Below are 22,623 nucleotides of genomic sequence, written 5' to 3' on the forward strand. Positions count from 1 at the left end.
ATATATATATAGATATATATATATATGGAGAAAGAGAGAGAGAGAGAGAATTTCACGAGAAGAAAACATCCAAACAACCATCCATTTTAGTCTCTGTAAGAAATAATGAGCTTAAACAGAAAATATGTTATTGATGATTGTAGCTCTGTCTTGCAGGCAGGTTACAATGCTGATGATCATTCAGCCCAGATGCTAGGAGAATGTGCCATAACATACTGTCTGCTTCTAAATTCAGGCAAAACCGAAGTCGTTATCTTTGGACCTGAGCGCTTCAGGAAGAAATTGTCTATTTATATTTACTCTAGATGGTATTTCCTTGGCTTCTAGTTCTACAGTGAGGAACATTGGAGTTATTTTACATAATTTATCATTTCCATCCATCCATCCATCCATTATCTATCGCTTCTCCAGGGGTCGGGTCGCGGGGGCAGCAGCTTGAGCAGAGAAACCCAGACATCCCTGTCCCCTGGCGTTCCCAGGTCAGCCGAGAGACACAGTCTCTCCAACGTGTCCTGGGTCTTCCCCGGGGTCTCCTCCCAGTGGGAGTAGGGAGGTGTCCAGGAGGCATCCTAACCAGATGCCTGAGCCACCTCATCTGGCTCCTCTCAATGTGGAGGAGCAGCGGTTCTACTCCTAGCCCCTCCCGGATGACTGAGCTTCTCACCCTATCTCTAAGGGAGAGCCCAGACACCCTGTGGAGGAAGCCCATTTTGGCCGCTTGTATTCTTTCGGTCACTACCCACAACTCATGACCATAGATGAGGGTAGGAACGTAGATTGACCAGTAAAAAGAGAGCTTTGCCTTCTGGCTCAGCTCCTTCTTCACAACGATGGGTCGGTGCAGAGCCCGCAACACTGCGGACGCTGTTCACCACTGTTGTCCACCAGCGGGTTCGGGGGTTGCCGCCACGACAGGCACCGACCACCTTATGGCCACAGCTCCGGTCAGCCGCCTCGACAATGGAGGCACAGAACATGGCCCATTCAGACTCAATGTCCCCCACCTCCCCCGGGATATGGTTGCAGCTCTGCCCGAGGTGAAAGTTAAAGCTCCTTCTGACAGGGGATTACGCCAAACGTTCCCAGCAGACCCTCACAATACGTTTGGGCCTGCCAGGTCTGATCAGCATCCTCCCCCACCAGCGGAGCCAAGTCACCACCAGGTGGTTGACAGCTCCTGCCCCTCTCTTCACCCAAGTGTCCAGGACATACGGCCACAAGTCCGATGATACAACCACAAAGTCGATCATCGAACTGCGGCCTAGGGTGTCCTGGTGCCAAGTGCACATATGGCCCCCCTTATGCCTGAACATGGTGTTCATTATGGATTGTCCATGACGAGCACAGAAGTCCAACAACAGAACACCACTCTGATTCAGATCGGGGGGGGGGGGGGTTCCTCCCAATCACACTCTTCCAGGTTTCACTGTCATTGCCCACGTGAGCATTGAAGTCCCCCAGCAGAACGAGGGAGTCTCCTGCAGGAACACTCTCCAGTGCCTCCTCCAGGGACTCCAAAAAGGGTGGGTACTCTGAACTGCTGCTTGGCGCATAGGCACAAACAACAGTCAGGACCCGTCCCCCAACCCGGAGGCGGAGGGAGGCTACCCTCTTGTCCACTGGGGTAAACCCCAATGTACAGGCACAAAGCCGGGGGGCAATAAGTATGTCCACACCTGCTCTGCGCCTCTCACCACGGGCAACTCCAGAGTGGAAGAGAGTCCAACCCCTTTCAAGAGGACTGGTTCCAGAGCCTAAGCCGTGCGTCGAGGTGAGTCCGACTAAATCCAGCTGGAACCGCTCAGCCTCGTGCACCAGCTCTGGCTCCTTCCCCAATAGAGAGGTGACATCAGACCGCCAAGGTCTCCGCCTTCGGCTGCTACCCAGCTCACATTGCACCCGACCCCCTTGCACCAGCGTCCTTGGATACGTCCTTGTGTATACATACACAGGAGCAAAATCAAGGTACTAACAAAAGTGCAACACTGTGGACTGTGTGAGAAAATGTTCAACACATTCTGCTGCTTCCAACTTTCTCCGTAGAAGATCACCGTACATGTAGTATAACCAAATTTACTGCACTTAAGTTGTCTTTAAGTGACTTGATTGGTAATTTTGTCAAATGATGCCACAGTTGCAAGATCAGGACGTTATTAAAGCAGAGCGACAGTCTGGAAATACTTTAAGTGACTGTGAGTTCACACATAGTTTCATTGGTCTGAGTTTCAGTCCCAATTTCTTACACATTTAGCATATCTGACAAAAGAAACTGAAAACTATGAATAAGAGCAACTTTATTGGGAGTTTGGCTGCATAAATATACCTTTAGACTTTACTGTTTTTTTACAAAAACATGCTAAAAGATGTAACTCTGGCACATGTACAGAATGCCAAGGCCCATTTGACTGTGGCTGAACGTATAAATGTTGGAGTGATTTGATTTGAGACTGCATTATTTGGGTGCATTACTCTGGTTTTGAGAAGCTTTATTTTGTAATATTTCGGTCAACATGTTTACATGCATTTCAAAAGACAGGCTTTGGTCAGATCTAATCCAAGTGTCATGTCAACTATTTAGCTTTGCAGTAAGCGAATCTAAACATCCAGCTCTAACCTCCGAGTTAGACACTATGCAGGAAACTTGTCCTCCACTCTCACTTAGTGGTAAGTTCTTTCACTTAAGTTCTTCCTCCTTATCTTTAAACTTTTCTTTGGTTGCTCATAAGCTTGAAAGTCTCTTGGTATGGTTAAGAAGAATGAATGCCTGTTGAAGGTTAGAAAAAAAATATTTTATCTGGCTTTTACTGTTTACTGACACTTATAAGGGGAGAAAAAAAAAAAAACCTCTCTTACTATTAAGAACTGACAACCTTCTATAAAACTTTGTTACTCACCATCAGGCTCCAGCAGTCTGGGAATCCTCAGTTCTTTCTCTGCAATACGGAAGGCTTCTTCCAGGTTTTGCTTATTGCTTCTGGTCCTGGCTTTGGACAAATCCACCAGGTCAGGCCGCAGAGCGTGTAGGATTGCCAGAAAGACCACTCCACTCCTCCAGCTTGCCTTAAAGTCTTTTACATTTATTGAACAGCTCGCCCTGAGAAAACAAAATAATTTTAGATATATGCAATCAATACAACTCTTATTCATATGCAAAGCTCACTTGTCAGTTTGGTGACATTGAAGATCACACATTTCAGAAAAGCTTAAGAAGAATTTGAAACAGTCTTACCACCTATTTCATAGTCTTACCGACTATTTTTTTGTCAATCAGAAACTGACAAATTTGTCAATAAACTGAAGATTTTTTAATAAATATAGAAATGATATAGACCCAGAAATAACAGAGTCCTAAGGTGAGACATAACTTACTTGGCTGAGGCTTACTTGCCTAATGAACACAAGATAGCATAATTAGATTCTTCCTTGCTTCTCTACACCAAGCAGCTAACCAGCCCCTTACTTGTGGCACTGCTCCCGCACCCAGAGCAACAGGGCCTTCTTGGCGGAGACCCTAAAACGGTTATGTAGTGGTGAGCCTTTAGGAGGAACAGGGCTGCTGCTCGCTGAGCGGCTTGAGAGTGTGGAGCGTGTGTCCAGACTGGCCAAAGACTCCATGGAGGACTGACGGGACTCGAATGAAAGGCAGCTGGCCAACTCCTCAATCTAGGAAAACCATACACCAGTTTTATTTGATATGTTACCACCAATTAACACCAACCACACATATGAACAATTGGAACAGAAGGAAAGAAGATAAGCAAATCTGTGTCATTAATAAAAAGAAACGTAACTATGCAAAATAACAAGAAACTAATGAGACATTCTCCCATAGAAAAACTTAAATAAGTATGCCCACTTTTACAGTTTCATGTGGTTTCATTCTTTTTTTTTTTAATTCTGTTCAAATTTATGCAAACCAGAAATTGACAGCTCTTGTTGTGTTTTGATAATTAGGAAATAAAACCTGAAGCGGGAAATTTCAAATAGTGATGTGTATATCACATATATCACATATTCAAAAGAAATCATTCTTTTGAATATGTGATGCAAAACAAAGAAGACATCAAAGAGAAAGAGCAGAAACTTAATTCTTAAAAATCAACTCACATGATACTGAAGAATGATCGTCCATATGAGGCCAAGGATGATGGAAGGTTTACCATCAATAATGTCAGGAATGTTTATGTTGACTAGTTTGATCTTAGAAGAAAGCAGAAGTACATATTTTGGTTTTGTTTCGTTGTTTTTTTTAAACAAGATCAAATATCAGTGTTATGGTATAGTACCAGGTATGCATTAGTTTTTGGGTAATTTCATGGTACTGTTAAAAACATTTGAAAATGTGTTGTATTTCTTGTTTGTTCAATAGTGGCAGAAAAGTTGTAATGATAAAGTTGGAAATTGAAATTGTCCATTTCATTTACTGATTTCTTTTGAAGAAAAGAGAGTGCTTTCTCAATGTTGCTTCTGTGCTGAAACATTCCCCTGCCTCTCTCCCGACTCTGAAAAACACAACCAGCAAGTCAACAAATTGAATCCTCTTATCTGTTGGATATCAACTGGAAGAAATGGTACTCACAAAGCGCTGGCCACTCATCACCTCCAGCAGGTCCAACAGTTTGGAACCATCTCGAAAATCATTGAACAGATCCAATACCATGCATGGTGGCCTCCTCTGTCACAACACATAGATAATTTTTTTTACAAATCTACAACAAACTGCTCATTAACTGAGTATATTATAGGATTTTCATTTTCTACACAATTTGATACCATATGCCAAGTCTAGATAACCTGAATTTTAATACAAATATGAACAAGAGGCTGAGAACTACAAAGAAAGAACAGTTAACAGTAAAAATTGTTACGTTTGTATTTAATTGTATTTACTGTTAAACAAAAACATTTAATATGCTAACAATAAGACTCTGAAAACTGTTTCAGGCAACATGCTACTCATAAAAAAAGAATTAGTCAAAAGTTCAGGCACATTCTTTCGAGCTTTATCATTACTATTATTATAAATATCGTTTTACTACAATGTAGACTAAAACTGAAGACCTCCAAATGATGAGCTAACACTCGCGAAATCATGTGTTAAACAAAGGTTTAAGACCATCAGATGTGATGTGTAAAAGTGGTGTCAGGTGGTATGCTGATAAGTCTATTAAACAACTGTCGTAATCTATTTCATGTCAAGAACTGCTTGTCAAGGGAAAAAGAAACAACTGTGCATCATCCTAAAAAAAAATAAATAAATTCGGAAATTTTAAAATGAGTCTTTATGAGATGCAGAAGAGAAAGATAAGGTAAACTTTATTGATGCCTCAGTGGGGAAAGGATGGTATCAGCGTGTGTGGTTCTCACTGTAAAGCATGGGCGAGAATGTGTAATGGTCAATTAAAATTGGAACCATATTCAACCAGCATCGCTGCCAGTGCTTTGTATAGTGGCAGGCCATCCCATTTAGTGAGACCATTATTACCCAAAACAGATTAGTAACATATATATATATAAGGTTTTAGACAATTTGGGATGAGTTGGACTACAGAGCACCTGTCAGGAACTCAGGACACAAATGCAGGGTCAGTTCGGATTCAAAGAGGTTCATTTTCAAACAGAGTACAGCAAGGTAGGGTGAGGCTCTCCTCACAGAGCAAAAGACCAGGCTATAAAATCCCAAACACTCTCCTCAGTAACTATGGCGGAGGACGAGCGCAGCTATGAAAGTTACAAAACATAAATCGCTCCAATGATTTAACAAAACAAAGCTCAAACTGCTTTAGAACACCCACAAGACTGGAAAATACCAAATATGTGAAAACCTGTCATAAAGGAATCTAAAAGATTAAAAAGTTATTCTATTTGGCACTTTTATGTCTACCATATGATTCCAAATGTGTACTTTCATGGTAATAGCCAAAGTGTTGCTATATAAATAAGGAAAAACTTAAGATATTTCTAAATTTTGGACTGGTACTGAATGTACCAGAAATTGTGCAACATGTGTAAGACCTTTGCAGTGGTGTTGAAAAAAAATTCTCGAGACAATCTCCAGTCTGATCTATCTGCTGTAAAATAAGCAAAGAAATGTGTTTTGCACACAGCCTCAGGTATCTTGCTTGCATGTCTTGGTTGATAGCTTGTGCCTTGTGACATCTGATCAGAACCAATTAATTAAAAGTTTTTAGAGCCAAAGACAAGGGTGCTTTTAAATGTCTTACAAGATCTTTCAAAGATAGGAAATTCCCTTTAGACAATGAATATTATTGTACTTTAATGTTAGCGTTTGACAGGCCACAAATTAGAATTTTTTTTTCCTCATACAAATATAGTTGGCTTTATCAGACAATCATATGGCAGAACCAAATTATTAAATGTGAGATGAGTTACAATCATCTATTGTAATCAAAATTGCAATCACTGTAAATATCTTTTGAGCTACTTGACAAATTTGAACAAAGTATTTTTTTTTCTATTATAGTCTATGAGATACATCCTCTGAAGTCCACTTTTCAGTAACACATGTTGTTCTCCTATATAGAGTGTATTTGACCTGTAACAGAGATTTAGCCTAAAAGACTAAAACATTGACTGGGGCATTCTTACAATAGCAAGCAAATTAAGGCGTTGTCATTTGTTCAAGTTTTTGATCAGAAACAGTTTTGAAATATATTGTAAGCGTAAGCCACTACAACATAAACAACAATCCCAACCATTTATTGGAATGGTAAAGTTGCCACCATGGCCAAGATTGCTTGACCTCTGGTAGGTGGATTGAGTTAGCATGGCAGTGTCAGAGGAAGAGGAGGTGATGGCCGTCTGTTGCTGTCGGTCTGTGTGCTGTGAACCTTGTCCTTCAATGCTATATTTATGTACACGGACCTCCCCCACCACCTCCACCCTACTGTCACATTCATGGCTGATCACCAGCTGAAAACAGAAAGGGAGCTGAGAGTCGTCTGCTGACTCATTTGAGTTTCAGTAAAGTTTAAAGCAAGTCTGTCTTCATTTTTTTTCTTTTCTCTTTTTTTTGTGACCAAATTCAGGTCATGATGTTATATACACAAGCTGCTGACCGGTAAAATCCTCTTATTCAATGAAGTGTTTTTCTGTTGTTTTAGTTTCCTTAATTAAAATTCATAGACAAACATTTAGCATAACTCATTTGTTATTAGTCATAATAAAGTCTTAATATATCATTTTTTTCATCTATAACATGCTGACATTAAAAAAAACAAAATGGAAGTGGCTGAAAATAAAGGTGGGTACAATTCAATTCATTTTCAGATTTCTAACAACTGACCATTAAGCATTCATCTATGTAGTGTCTAGAGAATAACATACATGATTCTGAGCCATTTGAAACAAAAAAGGAAAATAAGAGTAAGGATATGGCTTGTAATCATCAACTTGTGTTGTCACATTTTCCTGCTGGTCTGCATTGTTTTGATCATCTGCATCACCTCAGTGTTGGGAATAAAAATTCCAATGTAAAAATCATTACAGTTGGACTAGATTGTTTAATATTCTATTGCATACAGAAAAGCTGTTATGTATACTGTCATTAAAAGATCGTTGTGAATAAGATATACATGTCAGTTATTCCAAACTAAAAAAAGACTCTGTACTCAATGAGAATCTGTACACAAAGTACTTATATAGATACATTTCCCAAAATGTCCTATTTTAATCTTGTTTATTATTTCATCAAGCACAGCAATCAATAACATGACAGCTTAAGTTCTTCAACTGAAGTCAGTCAGTCTTACCTTTGCCAGCTGAGCGTTGATCCAGTTGGTGAAAGTCCTCTTCTGAATTTGTTCTTGTTCCACTGTTCAAGAAAAAACACAGTCACATAACTCATACAAAAATTGATAAAGACAACAGGGACTATGTGTGGGATGAACAATGCTATCCTCTCTGTACATACAAGCTAAATAACTTCTTAAAGAAAAACAGGCTCCATGTGTCATCTGTAATTGAAATTGGTTTCTTTTAGACATAGCAACAATAATCTAAAGGCAGTTGTCTGATAGTAGAAATGGTAAAAATATGGTTGTTTTCTTGTTGAGTTTTCACTCTCACATATCCAAGAAAATTATGTAAGTGAAACAAAAACTCAATGTGCTGAGAATAAGACTACAGCTGAAGTTGGAGCTGTCGACCCATTACTGCCCCAAACCATAATTAATCAATTAATCTGAACCACCCTTATATGAACATATTTCATAGACTTAAGTTGATACTGTTGATACTGATCCCTCAGTCACTCTAAAGGGCAACACTGTACCTGTTCCAGTCAACCAAGGACATTTGAATAGTCAGGATTATTCAACAGAATCAAAAAGGAATAAAAAACTAGAACGAAATCAAGGGGTTTTGTAACGTAACATCCAGATTTTGGACTAACAGTTTTTCTTAAATGAGTAGTATATTTCACTTCATTCTTAATGTATCACCCAAACCACAGGAAGGGGATAAAAACGTGGAGATTGACCATCAGACAATGACCCGACAAGGGAGAAATGAAAACCAGAAAGATATATATACAGAGGAGTGATTACAAAATGAATGGCAGGTGAGGCAATGAGCAAACGAAACCAGATGTGACACAGGAACCATAAAACTATCAGAAATTAACAGACAACAGCATTACCAAAATAAAACAGCAAATCATTTTAACAACTGACTAAAAAGAATGCTAAACTAAAGCAAAGAACCAAGGTGATCAAACCAAAACTAGAACATAGAATATCAAAATACAAAAAATACAAAGAACATGACATAATTATCACAAAGAGACTTGCATGTTCTGTGCCTTGAACAACAAAGAGCCTCAGAATAAAATCCACACAAAAAAAGATGTGCATTATGAAGTTGCATAACAGGTCTGGAAATCAAAGTATAACTGTAAAGCACTTTGAATTGCCGTGTGTACAAATTGTGCTCTACAAATAAACTTCACAAAGAAGCGCAGTCACCGGAATTAAATATTTTTTTCTGTAATGGTGGATATGAGTAACCTTTGTGTTTCTATAGAACAAAAAAAAACTGTTACTCCAATCCTGACACCTACAGGCCCTTTACAGTCGATACGTGTGTTTCCCACTGGTCATCACATACCACTGCACAGCGCTATACACAGTGAACACATAAGCTGCACTACATAAATCCAGTTGGGAGCAGAAAATGTCTTCAAAGGCAGATCTAAAAAATGTTTTGCGACTGTTGAAAAGGCTGTTTTGGTGTAATTTTGTGATCTGTGTGTTTACATTTGTGGTATATTAATTCATAAAAGCTTTTTCTTCTGATAAAAAGAATTTGGGGAGAAAAAGATTTAATAAATACACTTTCTTTAAAATATACATGTATATATTTTAATCATAATTATTTATAACCATTAATCACCAAAAACAATAAGCATGTCTTAATTTTTGCATCTGACATGTATGAAACAATAGGAGTGTCACAAGGAGTGCCTCAAAGAATAACTATGAAGTAAAAGAGGAAAAATGCACAGACATGAACAACTACTTGTAGAGACAAATAAAAAGAATGAAAAAATCTGTAAAGACCTATGATAAAACATAAAGGAACAATTCAGAAGAATTTTTTGGTATTTATTTATCTATTTGTGTGTTTATTGTGTATTTTTTATGTAAATAAAAAAATAGCTATTTATTGTACTTAAAAAAATCTTGATTATTTTCTTTATCTTCTCGGGTGGGACCTTTTTGGGTGGAGTTTGCATGTTCTCCCCGTTAATGCGTGGGTTCTCTCCGGGTACTCCGGCTTCCTCCCACTGAAAACATGCATGTTAAGTTAATTGGTGTCTCTTAAATTGCCTTCGGAGTGAGTGAGCGTGTGCGTGGTTGTTTGTCTCGTTTGTCTGTGTGCCCCTGTGATGGACTGGCGACCTGTCCGGGGTGTACCCTGCCTCTCGCTCGATGATCGCTGGGATCATCGCAGTGTGACAACTTTTGAGCTAATGCTGTTTTAAATGACAACTTTTGAGCTGAAGCCGTTTTAAATTACAACTTTTCAGCTGAAGCCGTTTTAAATGACAACTTTTGAGTTGATGCCGTTTTAAATTACAACGCTGAAGCTGTTTTAAATGACAACTTTTGAGCTGAAGCCGTTTTAAATGACAACGTTTGAGCTGAAGCCGTTTTAAATGACAACGTTTGAGCTGAAGCCGTTTTATATGACAACTTTTGAGCTGAAGCCGTTTTAAATGACAACGTTTGAGTTGAAGCCGTTTTAAATTACAACGCTGAAGCTGTTTTAAATGACAACGTTTGAGCTGAAGCCGTTTTAAATGACAACGTTTGAGCTGAAGCCGTTTTATATGACAACTTTTGAGCTGAAGCCGTTTTAAATGACAACGTTTGAGCTGAAGCCGTTTTAAATGACAACATTTAAGCTGAAGCTGTTTTATATGACAACGTTTGAGCTGAAGCCGTTTTAAATGACAACGTTTGAGTTGATGCCGTTTTAAATGACAACTTTTGAGTTGAAGCCGTTTTAAATGACAACGTTTGAGTTGATGCCGTTTTAAATTACAACGCTGAAGCTGTTTTAAATGACAACTTTTGAGCTGAAGCCGTTTTAAATGACAACGTTTGAGCTGAAGCCGTTTTAAATGACAACGTTTGAGTTGATGCCGTTTTAAATTACAACTCTGAAGCTGTTTTAAATGACAACTTTTGAGCTGAAGCCGTTTTAAATGACAACGTTTGAGCTGAAGCCGTTTTATATGACAACTTTTGAGCTGAAGCCGTTTTATATGACAACTTTTGAGCTGAAGCCGTTTTAAATGACAACGTTTGAGCTGAAGCCGTTTTAAATGACAACATTTAAGCTGAAGCTGTTTTATATGACAACGTTTGAGCTGAAGCCGTTTTAAATGACACCGTTTGAGTTGATGCCGTTTTAAATGACAACTTTTGAGTTGAAGCCGTTTTAAATGACAACGTTTGAGTTGATGCCGTTTTAAATTACAACGCTGAAGCTGTTTTAAATGACAACTTTTGAGCTGAAGCCGTTTTAAATGACAACGTTTGAGCTGAAGCCGTTTTAAATGACAACGTTTGAGTTGATGCCGTTTTAAATTACAACTCTGAAGCTGTTTTAAATGACAACTTTTGAGCTGAAGCCGTTTTAAATGACAACGTTTGAGCTGAAGCCGTTTTAAATGACAACGTTTGAGCTGAAGCCGTTTTATATGACAACTTTTGAGCTGAAGCCGTTTTAAATGACAACGTTTGAGCTGAAGCCGTTTTAAATGACAACGTTTGAGCTGAAGCTGTTTTATATGACAACGTTTGAGCTGAAGCCGTTTTAAATGACAACGTTTGAGTTGATGCTGTTTTAAATGACAACATTTCAGCTGAAGCCGTTTTAAATGACAACTTTTGAGTTGATGCCGTTTTAAATTACAACGTTTGAGCTGAAGCCGTTTTAAATGACAAAGTTTGAGCTGATGCCGTTTTATATGAGAACTTTTGAGCTGAAGCCGTTTTATATGAGAACTTTTGAGCTGAAGCCGTTGAGTCTGACATTTTTTTTTCTGAGGCCTTTCATTGTGAAAAGTTTTTTTATGAAGCCTTTTGGTGCGAGTGTGATACCTTTTCATCTGGAGTATGACGCTGAAGAGTGATCCTGAGGATGTCCTAAAATGTTTTGTTTATGTTTCATAGCACCTCTGTTAAAGGAGCGGTTGCGTTTAGTGATTTGTAATTTCATAGAGCCTCCATTAGACGGAGTGTTTTGTTTTCTGTAGTTTCATAGTGCCTCCATTTTCGGGAGAGCGTGGGTTTTGTTTGTTCAGCCTCATTAGACGAGTGCATAGAGTTTAAAGATAATCTTTTATAGTTTAATAGTTTTAGTTTTATAGTTACACTAGCCTCAAGCCTAATTATTGAGGATAGTGTATTAGGATATAACAGCCCCTTGTTTTCTCTGTCAGGAGACCCATAAGAGGTTTATTTAATAAACTGTCTTATACTGAAAGATCTACATCTGTGTCCTGTGTCCTGATTCTGACAGTCTCCATCGGTTCTGTGGCCTGTTGATAATTACTGGCTCCTGTGTAAAGTATCAAATTGTTGATACTTTAAAATAAAGTCATGCCTCCAATAATGGCTCTACCCAGACCACAGAAATGCTGCTCTTTGTCGGATATTTTCTCCTTAGACTCATTACTGTGACGACAACTGTAGATCTCTGCTATATCTTCTGTGCCGATGTAGTATTGCTATGAGTTTTTATTAAAAAAACTTTTTTTTTAAAATGGGTATTTCATTTATCAGTTCTCGACAGGTGCATTTGTACGTGCATTAGTATATACACAGAAGAAGAAGTTGTGCAATTTCTTGCAACATTAACTCTTGTTTGCCATTACAGCCCATGGACACAACAAGGTAGCTCCCATAGATTCAAGTGAGTTGTCAGTCAAAATCTAAGAGGGCTGGCTATACTATGGATATACCACGGTATGAGGAATGTTTACATCCCATCCGAACTCATGTGAGTTATACAACCACAAACTGTATACTGTATTTGTAGGCACATCAATGTCTTTATTTTCATTGCTTGAAAATTACGTTGCTTGTTATATGCATTGATTTTCCTCTGTGGGTTCATTATACAGTAACATGCTTTTCTTTCAATCAAATGAAAAGCAGCATATATTTTCTAATGACATATATATGACAAGACAAACAACCATGCAAACAACTATGCTCACTCCTAGGGTCAATTTACAATCAACAATTAACCTAACATGCATGTTTTTGGATGGTTGGAAGAAGCTGGAGTACCCGGAGAGAACCCACGCATACTCAGGGAGAACAAACACACTCCACACAGAAAGGCCCCAGAAAGGATTCGAACCTCTTGTTGTGATGCGACAATGCTAATCACCATATACCACCATGCAGCCCTGCTCAAGCCATTTAAGATAAAAAAAACAGATAACAATCTGTTATCTATGAAAAGAATCTGTACCTAAATCTTTTAATGCTGTGATATCCTAGACTGCTAGCGACTCTGCCTGCTGGAAACGTTACTGTTAGGACCAGAAATCTGCTTCGGTGGACTAAAAAATCAGGTCAAGAGTTAAGAAGGAGAGCTGCAGGCAGACCCAGAGTTTTAGTACTCAGACCTTCTCCCTTACTCTTTTAGCATTTACAGCTGTTCTGTTTGCTGTCACTGCAGAAATTAGCCAGGAGGAGTTCATGGGTTTGTGACAAAGCATCAGTATACTTTGTTACAAACTAATGAACTCCTTACCCTTACTAGACTATGATTTAAAAAATATGAGTTATCATGCAGGTCAAAATTGCATTGGGACTAAAGTCAGAGGTGCCCTTTTGTGAAACAACCAATAAACAACTGATGTTGTTATACAGGATACACATATATATATATATATATATATATATATATGATGAAGTAATTGCACAGCTGTGGCATATCTGAGGCTTTGCAAGAACAGTTAACTCTAACAAACTCTCTCTGTCACTGTAACCACATGACATGCTTTAAAACCTATTCCAGGACAATGTACAGCTGCACAACTCTACACATAAATAAAAGCATAGGCTATATCACACATATGCATGTATTTTCACAGCTGTTATAAAGCTCTAAAAGTAATTCCTCTTGACATGGTTTATAACGATTAAAAGAACTTCTCTAACAACCAAGAGCTTGTAAATCACGACTCCCATTATTCAAACTAATGAGCACCACTTAGCTCCTCCTGGGAGCTGTGTTTTTTACTGCTCATGTCACTACAGCAAACAACTCACACTACTGACAAGCTTAAAAAATGTCCCATTTGTTCTCTGCTGTCAGGGCTATGTTTTCAATGTTTCACAAACCAAGTTAAACCAAGTCAACTCACTCTGTGTTTTGATTCCCCTCCACTGTAACTGTAACAGGTTGCTTCTAAATAAGATTGCAAGACATCATTTAAGCATATGCTCACAAATCTACTCATGTAATGTGATTTCCTGACATGATTTCTAAGAGTGTGTTCATATATAACTTCAACACAACTTCCTTGTGTGGAATGTTGAATTCAAACAAAATTCCGCATGTTAACTTTTGTTCTATATTAATACATTTCCCAATAAAGAGAGACAATAAAAAAAAAGCTCACCCCTGTTGTATCGACTCATGCTGATTTAGCAGTAATGTCACAACAGCTGTAAACTCCAGTGAACATTAATTTAAACCAAACTTTGTTTTTGCGGAAAAACATGGTTTAGCACACTGACTATAAATGCAGCAGGTCCGTGGTTGCAGCAGAACTGATGAAGAAAAAACTCAAGTGAAGAAGAAAGAGAATAATTCTTGCCTAACCAGCAAAAATTCTACATGTTCAGCCTGCAGGGTAGCAGGTGAGATTATCTGGCCTCCGCCTCCTTGAATACTGACTCACAGTGGCCTGCCCAAACATGAAATAAAACAAGTTAGTCCTGCAAAACATAGTAAGTACTTCCTCATGCTACATAAGCTTGAAATAGGGGTCAAATTCAAATGGCTTTAAAGTTAATCTTTGGATTTCTTATAGAACCTACTGCAATTCATGCACCAAGCAACCAACCACAGAGGGAGCTATTTAGAAAATTTAGAGCTATTTAGAAAAGCATTACAGTACATCATATGCACCGACGCAAGATTTGTTTCGAATAATACTTTTGGCTTTGTTTAAATAGCAGAGAAGTTGTTTGTGATTCATAGACAGATTTGAGGCTAGCTCCACAAGAGAGGCTGAAAGCTAAAAACTATGCTTCCTATTCAGGAGAACAACGAGCAGGCCAACATTCTGAGGACAAAGGACTGTTGTGGGTTGGTCAGAAATAATTTTAGATAACTTTCAGATAACATGGGGTTTGGCAAATACAAATTAGGGCAAGTAAGAAATAAGTTGCAAAACATAACTTACTTGACATAAAGTAAGATGGAAAGGTTATTGATAATAACCAAATAAAAAGAAATTTCTCCCAACAAGAACTAATACTTTGCCAAAGCAAGCAACACTTCGAACCAACTGTCTGTTCAAGATGACTGATTTGATTCTGATTAGCTGTTTCATACAAATTATTTCTACTTATCCAGTCACCAGAGAAAAGCCATTTTACTTTTCAAGAATAATAGGTGTCATCTTAATAGTTCTGAGGAACTATATGATCCCTATGTATTAAAGCTAGAAGATCCCAGTGACTGTCTTGTCACAGAGTGACATTTTCCAAGGGAAGTACAGGGTGTTGGAAAGCTGTATTTTACTACAGACTGTGATCTTTTTCTAACCCTAACTGAATAAATTGGTACCATAATCTGTGCATCTTAACTAAATTCAATGTATATACCAAGTTTAAGTAAAGGTTGCTGAGTTTTGCTTGCAAACCCTGCTAATGCAGTCATTAAATATGAGGAACAATCACAAACACGTTAAGCTGCTGTTGAGATCATTTTTAAAATAATTTTCCATTAAGTTTTGCAAAAGGAATGACTTTGCCACTATCAATTTAGGCTTACATCATTCTTTCTGCAAATAGTCCCACTTGGAAATGACGTAGCTGTAAAAGCATTTACAAGACTGTAATTAAAAACAACGCTGTGATCTAAATGTGAGCAGTCATGTACTAAAAATAGTTAAATGAATAATCTTACAAGAATGTACCCCAATAGCTAAGGAAAAGAAAGAGAACTGGGGTGAGTGGAGAACGAGTGATACAAACAGGCACTTTACAGAGACAAAAAGAGCCAGAAGACATGAAGAAAGCACAACGGGGACCTGCTAACATCCTGAAATAATCCAAATCACAAAGATGAATAAATTGAAAGGTGAGCAGAGACAGAGACAGACAAATGAAAGCATTGAAAGAGGGACAGAAGAACTGAAACAAGATAGGGAGAATGTCCATCTTAATGCCTGTCCTGCCATGTGTTTACAGATTACTACCTGTTTGTAAAGTTGTATCAACTTAAACAAAAAGCCATGTATCACTGTTAAATTAATACTTAGATAAACAGCTTTCAAAATTTGCAATCAATAATACTGATAATTTAGTAAGAAGCAATAACACCATGGCAGGTTGTTACTAATAAAACTAGAAATCAGTCACACAATCTTAAGAAGAGATGGCTAAATAGTTGAGAACCAAAGTGTACTATTGAAGACAGATATGTTGCAATGGTAGCACCATTAAATTATACTACTAATGCTTCAAAGCTGAGCTTTGGATGTTGCAAAGGTACAGAGAAATGATGAATGAGCAGCGTTTTTTATCCTCTTCACCCTCATGTTCTCTCATTCCAGTAGGCCCTCTCCTTGCAGTATGACTCATATCTCTCAGATAACAGCGATTCAGTTTCAGGAGATTAAACCAAGCATTACCTCAAGAGTGAAAAAAAAGTTACAAAAGTGGAACAAGATGTAGCCTGAAATGGACTTAGATGATGTCACTGGACTGTCCTCCAGACAGAAGATAACTGAGGTTTTATAGATATTGTATTGTAACCATAATCAAGACAAAAAATTCTCGTAGTTTCACACCTGCATTACCTCAGATGTATCTCAAGGTGAGCATCTGACCAGAAATAATTAGCTGTCACATTAGCGTTAAGAATATGTAAAGCAAATAATCCTGCTCCTAATAGTAATGATGCAATTACCACAGCATGTTGGCCTTTAACTAGCTAATTTGACCATGTAGCTATGGAAATTATCATGTTGCCTTAATCACACAAATGTATCCTTCCAGGATTCCAGAATTTATAGAAGAACTTGAACTCCTCATTCAAACTGGTGTTGTTGCCAATACATGCCTGCAAATGAGTATAAGTTACCTTGTATTGTTTATTACACAAATCACAAAGATGAATAGGTGAGCAGGTATAATTTAAAGGTAGGTATCTTCTTGAATTTTTTGTATGAACAGTGTGAGTGTGATTTTATAAATAAGCTGCTCATTTTGGTTATGTCTTTTTGCTTCACTTTGGTGAGTTCTTATTGCAAACAGCTCATTTGTGCAAGTTAGTATGTTGATGGTACTGATTGATAGCTTTTTTTTTACCTCAGAGTTGAGATCACTGCCAATTGTTTCATGATGTTGTTTGAAACCTTATTCTCTATACATGGGTATTTCTTTGATCATTTAGTTTTGGCAGGACAGTCTATCTTTTTTTTTTCTGTGGCATGACAGAAATGTATTCAATTTACTTGCACTTTGAGTTCTCATTGAAGAATATCATCGGCCTGTTGAAGCAGCATAGTAACTTCCTGTACCTAAATCCAGAACCCAGTTAAACATTAAAGACACAAAACATACCTGCACAAGTCTCATAATAAGCAAATCATTAGTATTGCATGTTTATCCAGAAACACAGCACTGAATTCTAAAGTCAGACTAACCCTGCAGCAGCATGTGGACATTGTCAATGTCCAGGGGGATGGACCCCCTCTCCACCAGACCATCACTGGAGTAGAGCTCTGATGACATCCTTTCTTGTCAAAGGAATCCCAGCAGCATGGCACTGCTCTGGAAGATACAAAGGAAAACTTCATCAGTGTTGAAGCGAAGCCTAACAAACTAAACCTTACACATAATGTCTCTGACAACGCAAATCTGATGAGATTCCTGCAACATAAAAAGAAGATTTAATACTTTATGTTATCAGCTGTGTACTTGGATCTACTTGAATACCTTATTCAGGACATACAGTAATAAAAACAATCCTCTGGTCTTAAAGTAAGATAATACAACGTCATGATTCAAGAGCTTGTAGAACCATCCTTAATAGCAATAAGTAATGATTTTCTGTTTGATGTTGTCAGTCTCTAACATAGTCATAGAGGAAGTTTGGTCCACTCTTATTTAAAGCATTTGTTTCTGATGTTCATAGGCATTTGTTTATGCACAGCTCTCTTGAGGTTCACAGTATTTAATTGGACTGAGGTCTGGACTTTGACTCGGTCATTGTGACACTTTTATTCTTCTCTTTTCAAGCAATTCTATTGCAGCTTTGCTGGTGATCTTGGCATCATTATCCTGTTACATGACACAGTTACAGCCAAGTTCCAGGCCCTTTGACAGATGGCTGATAGCTAAAGCTGGAATACAGGGGAGTGTGTAGTCTACTAAATGGCTGCAAGGGTGCCTAGGTGAAAAACAAGCAGGAATAATCATCCCTGGTTTTTTTTTTTTTAGAAACATCATAACAATAAAACACTTGTTGAACAAATCAGCAAAAAACCCAAACCTCCTGAAATACAGTCCAGAGGGAGTGAATATTTTGGAGAGCAAACTAGTCAGTATAAACAAAGGGCTACATAAAGTGCCGTAAGTGCTGGGCTGTGTTTTTCTTGTTCAGTCTTGCTCTGAGATATGAATGAGTGAACTGAGAGAAATGTGACATTTAGAGATCTCGCTAAACATGCCAGTCAACATACATCAAACTGTAAAATTATAATGGTGCCTCTGATTACACCACCGTGTCTTTGTCTGCTGATTGCAAGCACAACTGACATGACAGTTTAAGAGAACAGCCGAAAATACAATAGTGTGAAATACTGCTGAGACTCACCAAAATGTCAGACCAAATGTCAGATCAGGTCAAATGGTAGCAATTTGTGTGATTCAAACTGCCTTCACAGCCAGAGCAATGGGAAAAAGTATCATCACATTTGATCAGCTTAACAATTTTTGGCAGGCACAACTTACCTCTTATTTCTGGTATTATTACACAAGTGCAAAGGTAAAAGTAATTTACAATAAAGCAAACCAGAAAGAGGTCTTGGTGGTCTTGGGGATGTCAAGTCAAGACAAAACCAAAAAGATATATCTACATAGAGGGAGTGGTAGAACCTTAGAGGTAACGACTCAAGGTGAACAAGATCATTAAAAAAGGCCTGTCTGTACACATCTAACATTTAAGACCCTACAGATAACATTTAAGACGTGACATTTCTAGAACACATCATGTACAGGAAGGCTGCTCTGCTGCAGAGCTCAGAGGCCACAACAGCAAAAATGTGTTGCCAACACTTCATTATAGTTTCCAAGCATACAGTAAAGAAAGTTGGAGTTTGAGTGTAGATTCTGAGAACTGTTAATTCAGTTCTCAGAATCTACACTCAAACAAACAATGAGAAAAGCTCTTTGCAAACTATATAAATATAACACCAATACTGGCACTAAAACCATTCCCTTTTGATATAAGAAAAAAACTTTTACAACTTTTACGACTCATTCCAGAAACAAGTCAGGTTCTTTAAAGATTCTAATTCTGATATGATATCATTAAAAGTGATGACTCTGTGCTTGGCAAAGTTTTCATGCAAATTTGCCCATAACGTATTGTATAATCTTGCTAAATGACAGAGAAACAAACTGAATTAACCACATAGTCCCATTTGCAAAGGTAAATTTAACATCCAATCAAACTATCTGAATGGCCAGCAGGTCTTAGCACATCTTTCCTTGAAACAAAATATTATACGCAAGTATTTATCCAGTATTTGTCAAAGTTTACTCCTGTGGTGCTGCTATACTTTTACACACGAGCATTGCAGCAAAGCACTAGCAGTTTCTAGAAATATAACCTAAAAACTTAACTTCTGCCATTTGATTTGCATTTGTGTGTTCAGACATCCATTCTAGTCAAGCTACACTGACTTGTACTGTATATGTGCGAATGAGAAAGGGGGATGGGTTAAACCACTATAGCACGGCATTTGAGCTATCCCAAGGCAACGTGTCAGCTGCTGAGGGATAGACTAGTGAAGTGAGAGATTCAACATATGCACAGAAAGACAGTTGTGCAAATAAATACACAAAAAGTTAATTTTTCTCTATAATATTCTACAAGACAGTAAGTAATGGTAAGCTGTCATAGAACAGAACTTTTGCTTTTATTACTGAGTATATTTTCTTGTTTATAATGACAAATGAAAAATGTTATCAATAGTTCTAGAAAGACAAACAATATTTTTAACAATGCTACATGAGTAACGTTGAGTCATTTTTAGTGGATCTGACTCGTTGCAAGATTAGTGATATATGGCACAGAAGGTGCCACATTTATGGACTGATGAGATTGTTTTAGGGTGTAAGACTGTACTTGATACCTGATTGTTGCTGTGACTATGTAAAGAGTATTTCTTGTTTTTTTTTTACTGTTTACTTTTTAGATTTTTGTTTTCCTGTTGCAAAAAAATGAGGAACCGTTCAATAGAATGGATGAGGTGATAGTGACAGAAAAAAATAGTGAGAGAAAAGAGAGCTGGAAAAATATTTTGTATGAGAGAGAATTAAATAGCAGAATGGCAAATGACAGAAACAGAGAGACCATGACAGCGTTTTCCCCGAGTCAAAGTCACAAGTCACTCCGGTCAACTCTAATTGTAGCAACAACGCAGCACGCAGTTAAACACACCACATGCTGTTGTGGAAAAAACACAGGGAGGAGGAACGTCAAGAGGACATAACACCAGCTTCAGATGCTTATTAGATACACTACTCTGGTTTAAGTGTTCATATTATTATTTACAACAACAGTGCGTGAGAAGGCTTTTGAAGGAGAAAGAAACACTATTCACATTTCACATCTCAGAGCTCCACAAATCAGCTGATATAGATGCTTTTTAAATCTAGTGCTACCATGGGTGATCCAAACACTGCACGCACTAATGTATGAACACACTCAGGACTCATTGAGGACACATCGTCCTGGTCGTCATTTAACAGGCCTTTCAGCGAATGTTTAATCTGTTCCTCAGAGCTGTTTTTTTAATGCTACATAACAGAACTAAACACCGAAGCGAGCCAGAAACATATAGTTGTTATAAAGCACACACACAACCCACGGGTGAATTGCAGGCAGTAAAGTTGCCATTTATTTGTTACTCTGTTTTTCAAACTTTTCTTCAGACACTTGTTCAGATTGAAAACAACAGAGATTTTAAAAGCTTCAGTTTGTGTGTCTTCTGTCAGCAAAAGTGTGCTGCAACATCACAAATCAATTATTCTATCCCTTTTTTTCACTGCTCATATATTGTGTTTGTCATTCTACTTATAAAAATAATTTTGGGCCGTGTGGTGGTTAGCACTGTCACCCTGACAGCAAGAGGATTCCTGGTCCAAATCCCAGCTGAGGCATTTTCTGTGTGGAGTTTGAATGTTCTCCTCATATATTCATGTGTTCTCTCCAAATACTCCAGCTTCCTTTCACCATCCAAAAACATGCATGTTAGATTAACTGGTGACTCTAAATTAAGAGAATGTATGGTTGTTTGTCTCATTTGTCTCTGTGTGGAATTGTGATGGACTTGCAACCTGTCCGGAGCATACCAAGCCTTACACAGTGGCAGCTGGGACCAACGCTAAATTGGATTAAGCCGGTAAAGAAAATGGATGGATGGATTAAGTATTTGTCAAAATACTGCAATAGTTAGGCATAAGGAACATCTGGACCATGTTTGGGGCTGTGTGGACCAGCCAGGACATAAATTGGATAAAGCATGTTAGAAGATGCATGGATATAGACTATGGATTGATGGATGTTAATGTCTGAATGATGATATAGTTTGGGTCGCTGAATGTATTTGTGATTTTACAGAAATATCGCCAGATGTGCTGATGGCCTGTTTGCTATAGCTGACTGCTGACAGTTGTACATCGCCTATGGGTTTATTTGCATGCAGAGCAGGTAACTGGTATCTTTGATCAGAAGCGGTGACTCACGCACTCATATGTGTAATTTCATATGCCAGGTGTGAATACACTTATTTAGCACTGTCCACTTGTGACAAACATTCAGTGATTTGCACGTGAGATTAAAAGTGAAATGGAGGGTAGTATGAAATTGATGCAGCTTTACACATTGATGGAGGTCAGTGCTTACGTTAAGAGACAGAAAAATGTTGAGTTGTCTTAGCAGCTGTTATGAGAGCTTTGTGTCAGCTAACCTAACAAATGATTTCAATGAAACAGACATACTTACTACTGGATGGTTTGGGAAAAACAGAATGAGCAAACTCAAAACAAGAAGTCATGTAACATGAACACAGTGACACAACAGACAAGGTGAAACTGTGTCATATATATTTGCAGAGACTGGAGTCACATTTCATTATGTTCTTTCTCTTCTTCCACACATCTATCCCTCTCACGACAGTTTTTTAAAATTTAATTGTTTTATATATCTGTTGTACACAAGAGTATATGTGAAATAGTGGTGGAAAAGGGCAAAGGACAATTAAATAACTCAGCTTGCATAATGATATACATATAGGTGCTGAGCACAACTTTTGTCATTGTAAAGTTTATCTCATGTAACCCCAACAAGATATCTGAAACCATTAAGTTTGTGTCAACTTATAGGGTGTGATGTATTCAAATATCATGATACTGTTGAACATAGTGTATTACAAAATAAAACCACCTGTGAACCTCTGTATTCGTCAATAAAAGTATTAATAGACTGAACTGAAATACATGGACTGAACTAATCTGTCTGAATCAAAGTATTTAACTGGATAATCAATACAAGTTGGAACTGAACTACACTGGAGGGAAGGACTCAATTCATATTGTTATTGTAAAC

At 37.9% G+C, this 22,623-nt stretch overlaps 1 protein-coding gene across 1 annotated transcript in view; it reads right to left on the reverse strand.

The window, feature by feature from the left end:
- syne2b (spectrin repeat containing, nuclear envelope 2b) overlaps positions 1–17,519 on the reverse strand; it is a 139,674-nt gene extending 122,155 nt beyond the window's left edge. Inside the window, exons 1-7 of the mRNA XM_072365901.1 lie at positions 17,432–17,519; positions 7,773–7,834; positions 4,580–4,675; positions 4,425–4,502; positions 4,108–4,200; positions 3,461–3,663; positions 2,895–3,094 (exon numbers count right to left, since the gene is read on the reverse strand). Coding sequence (XP_072222002.1) covers positions 2,895–3,094; positions 3,461–3,663; positions 4,108–4,200; positions 4,425–4,502; positions 4,580–4,675; positions 7,773–7,834; positions 17,432–17,519 — 820 coding nt within the window. The remainder of the gene's footprint in view (positions 1–2,894; positions 3,095–3,460; positions 3,664–4,107; positions 4,201–4,424; positions 4,503–4,579; positions 4,676–7,772; positions 7,835–17,431) is intronic.
- Positions 17,520–22,623: the final 5,104 nt, after the last annotated feature.

Source organism: Leuresthes tenuis, unplaced genomic scaffold (genome assembly GCF_036924035.1).
Source record: "Leuresthes tenuis unplaced genomic scaffold, fLeuTen1.0.hap1 SCAF_15, whole genome shotgun sequence".
Classification (NCBI taxonomy): Eukaryota; Metazoa; Chordata; class Actinopteri; order Atheriniformes; family Atherinopsidae; genus Leuresthes; species Leuresthes tenuis.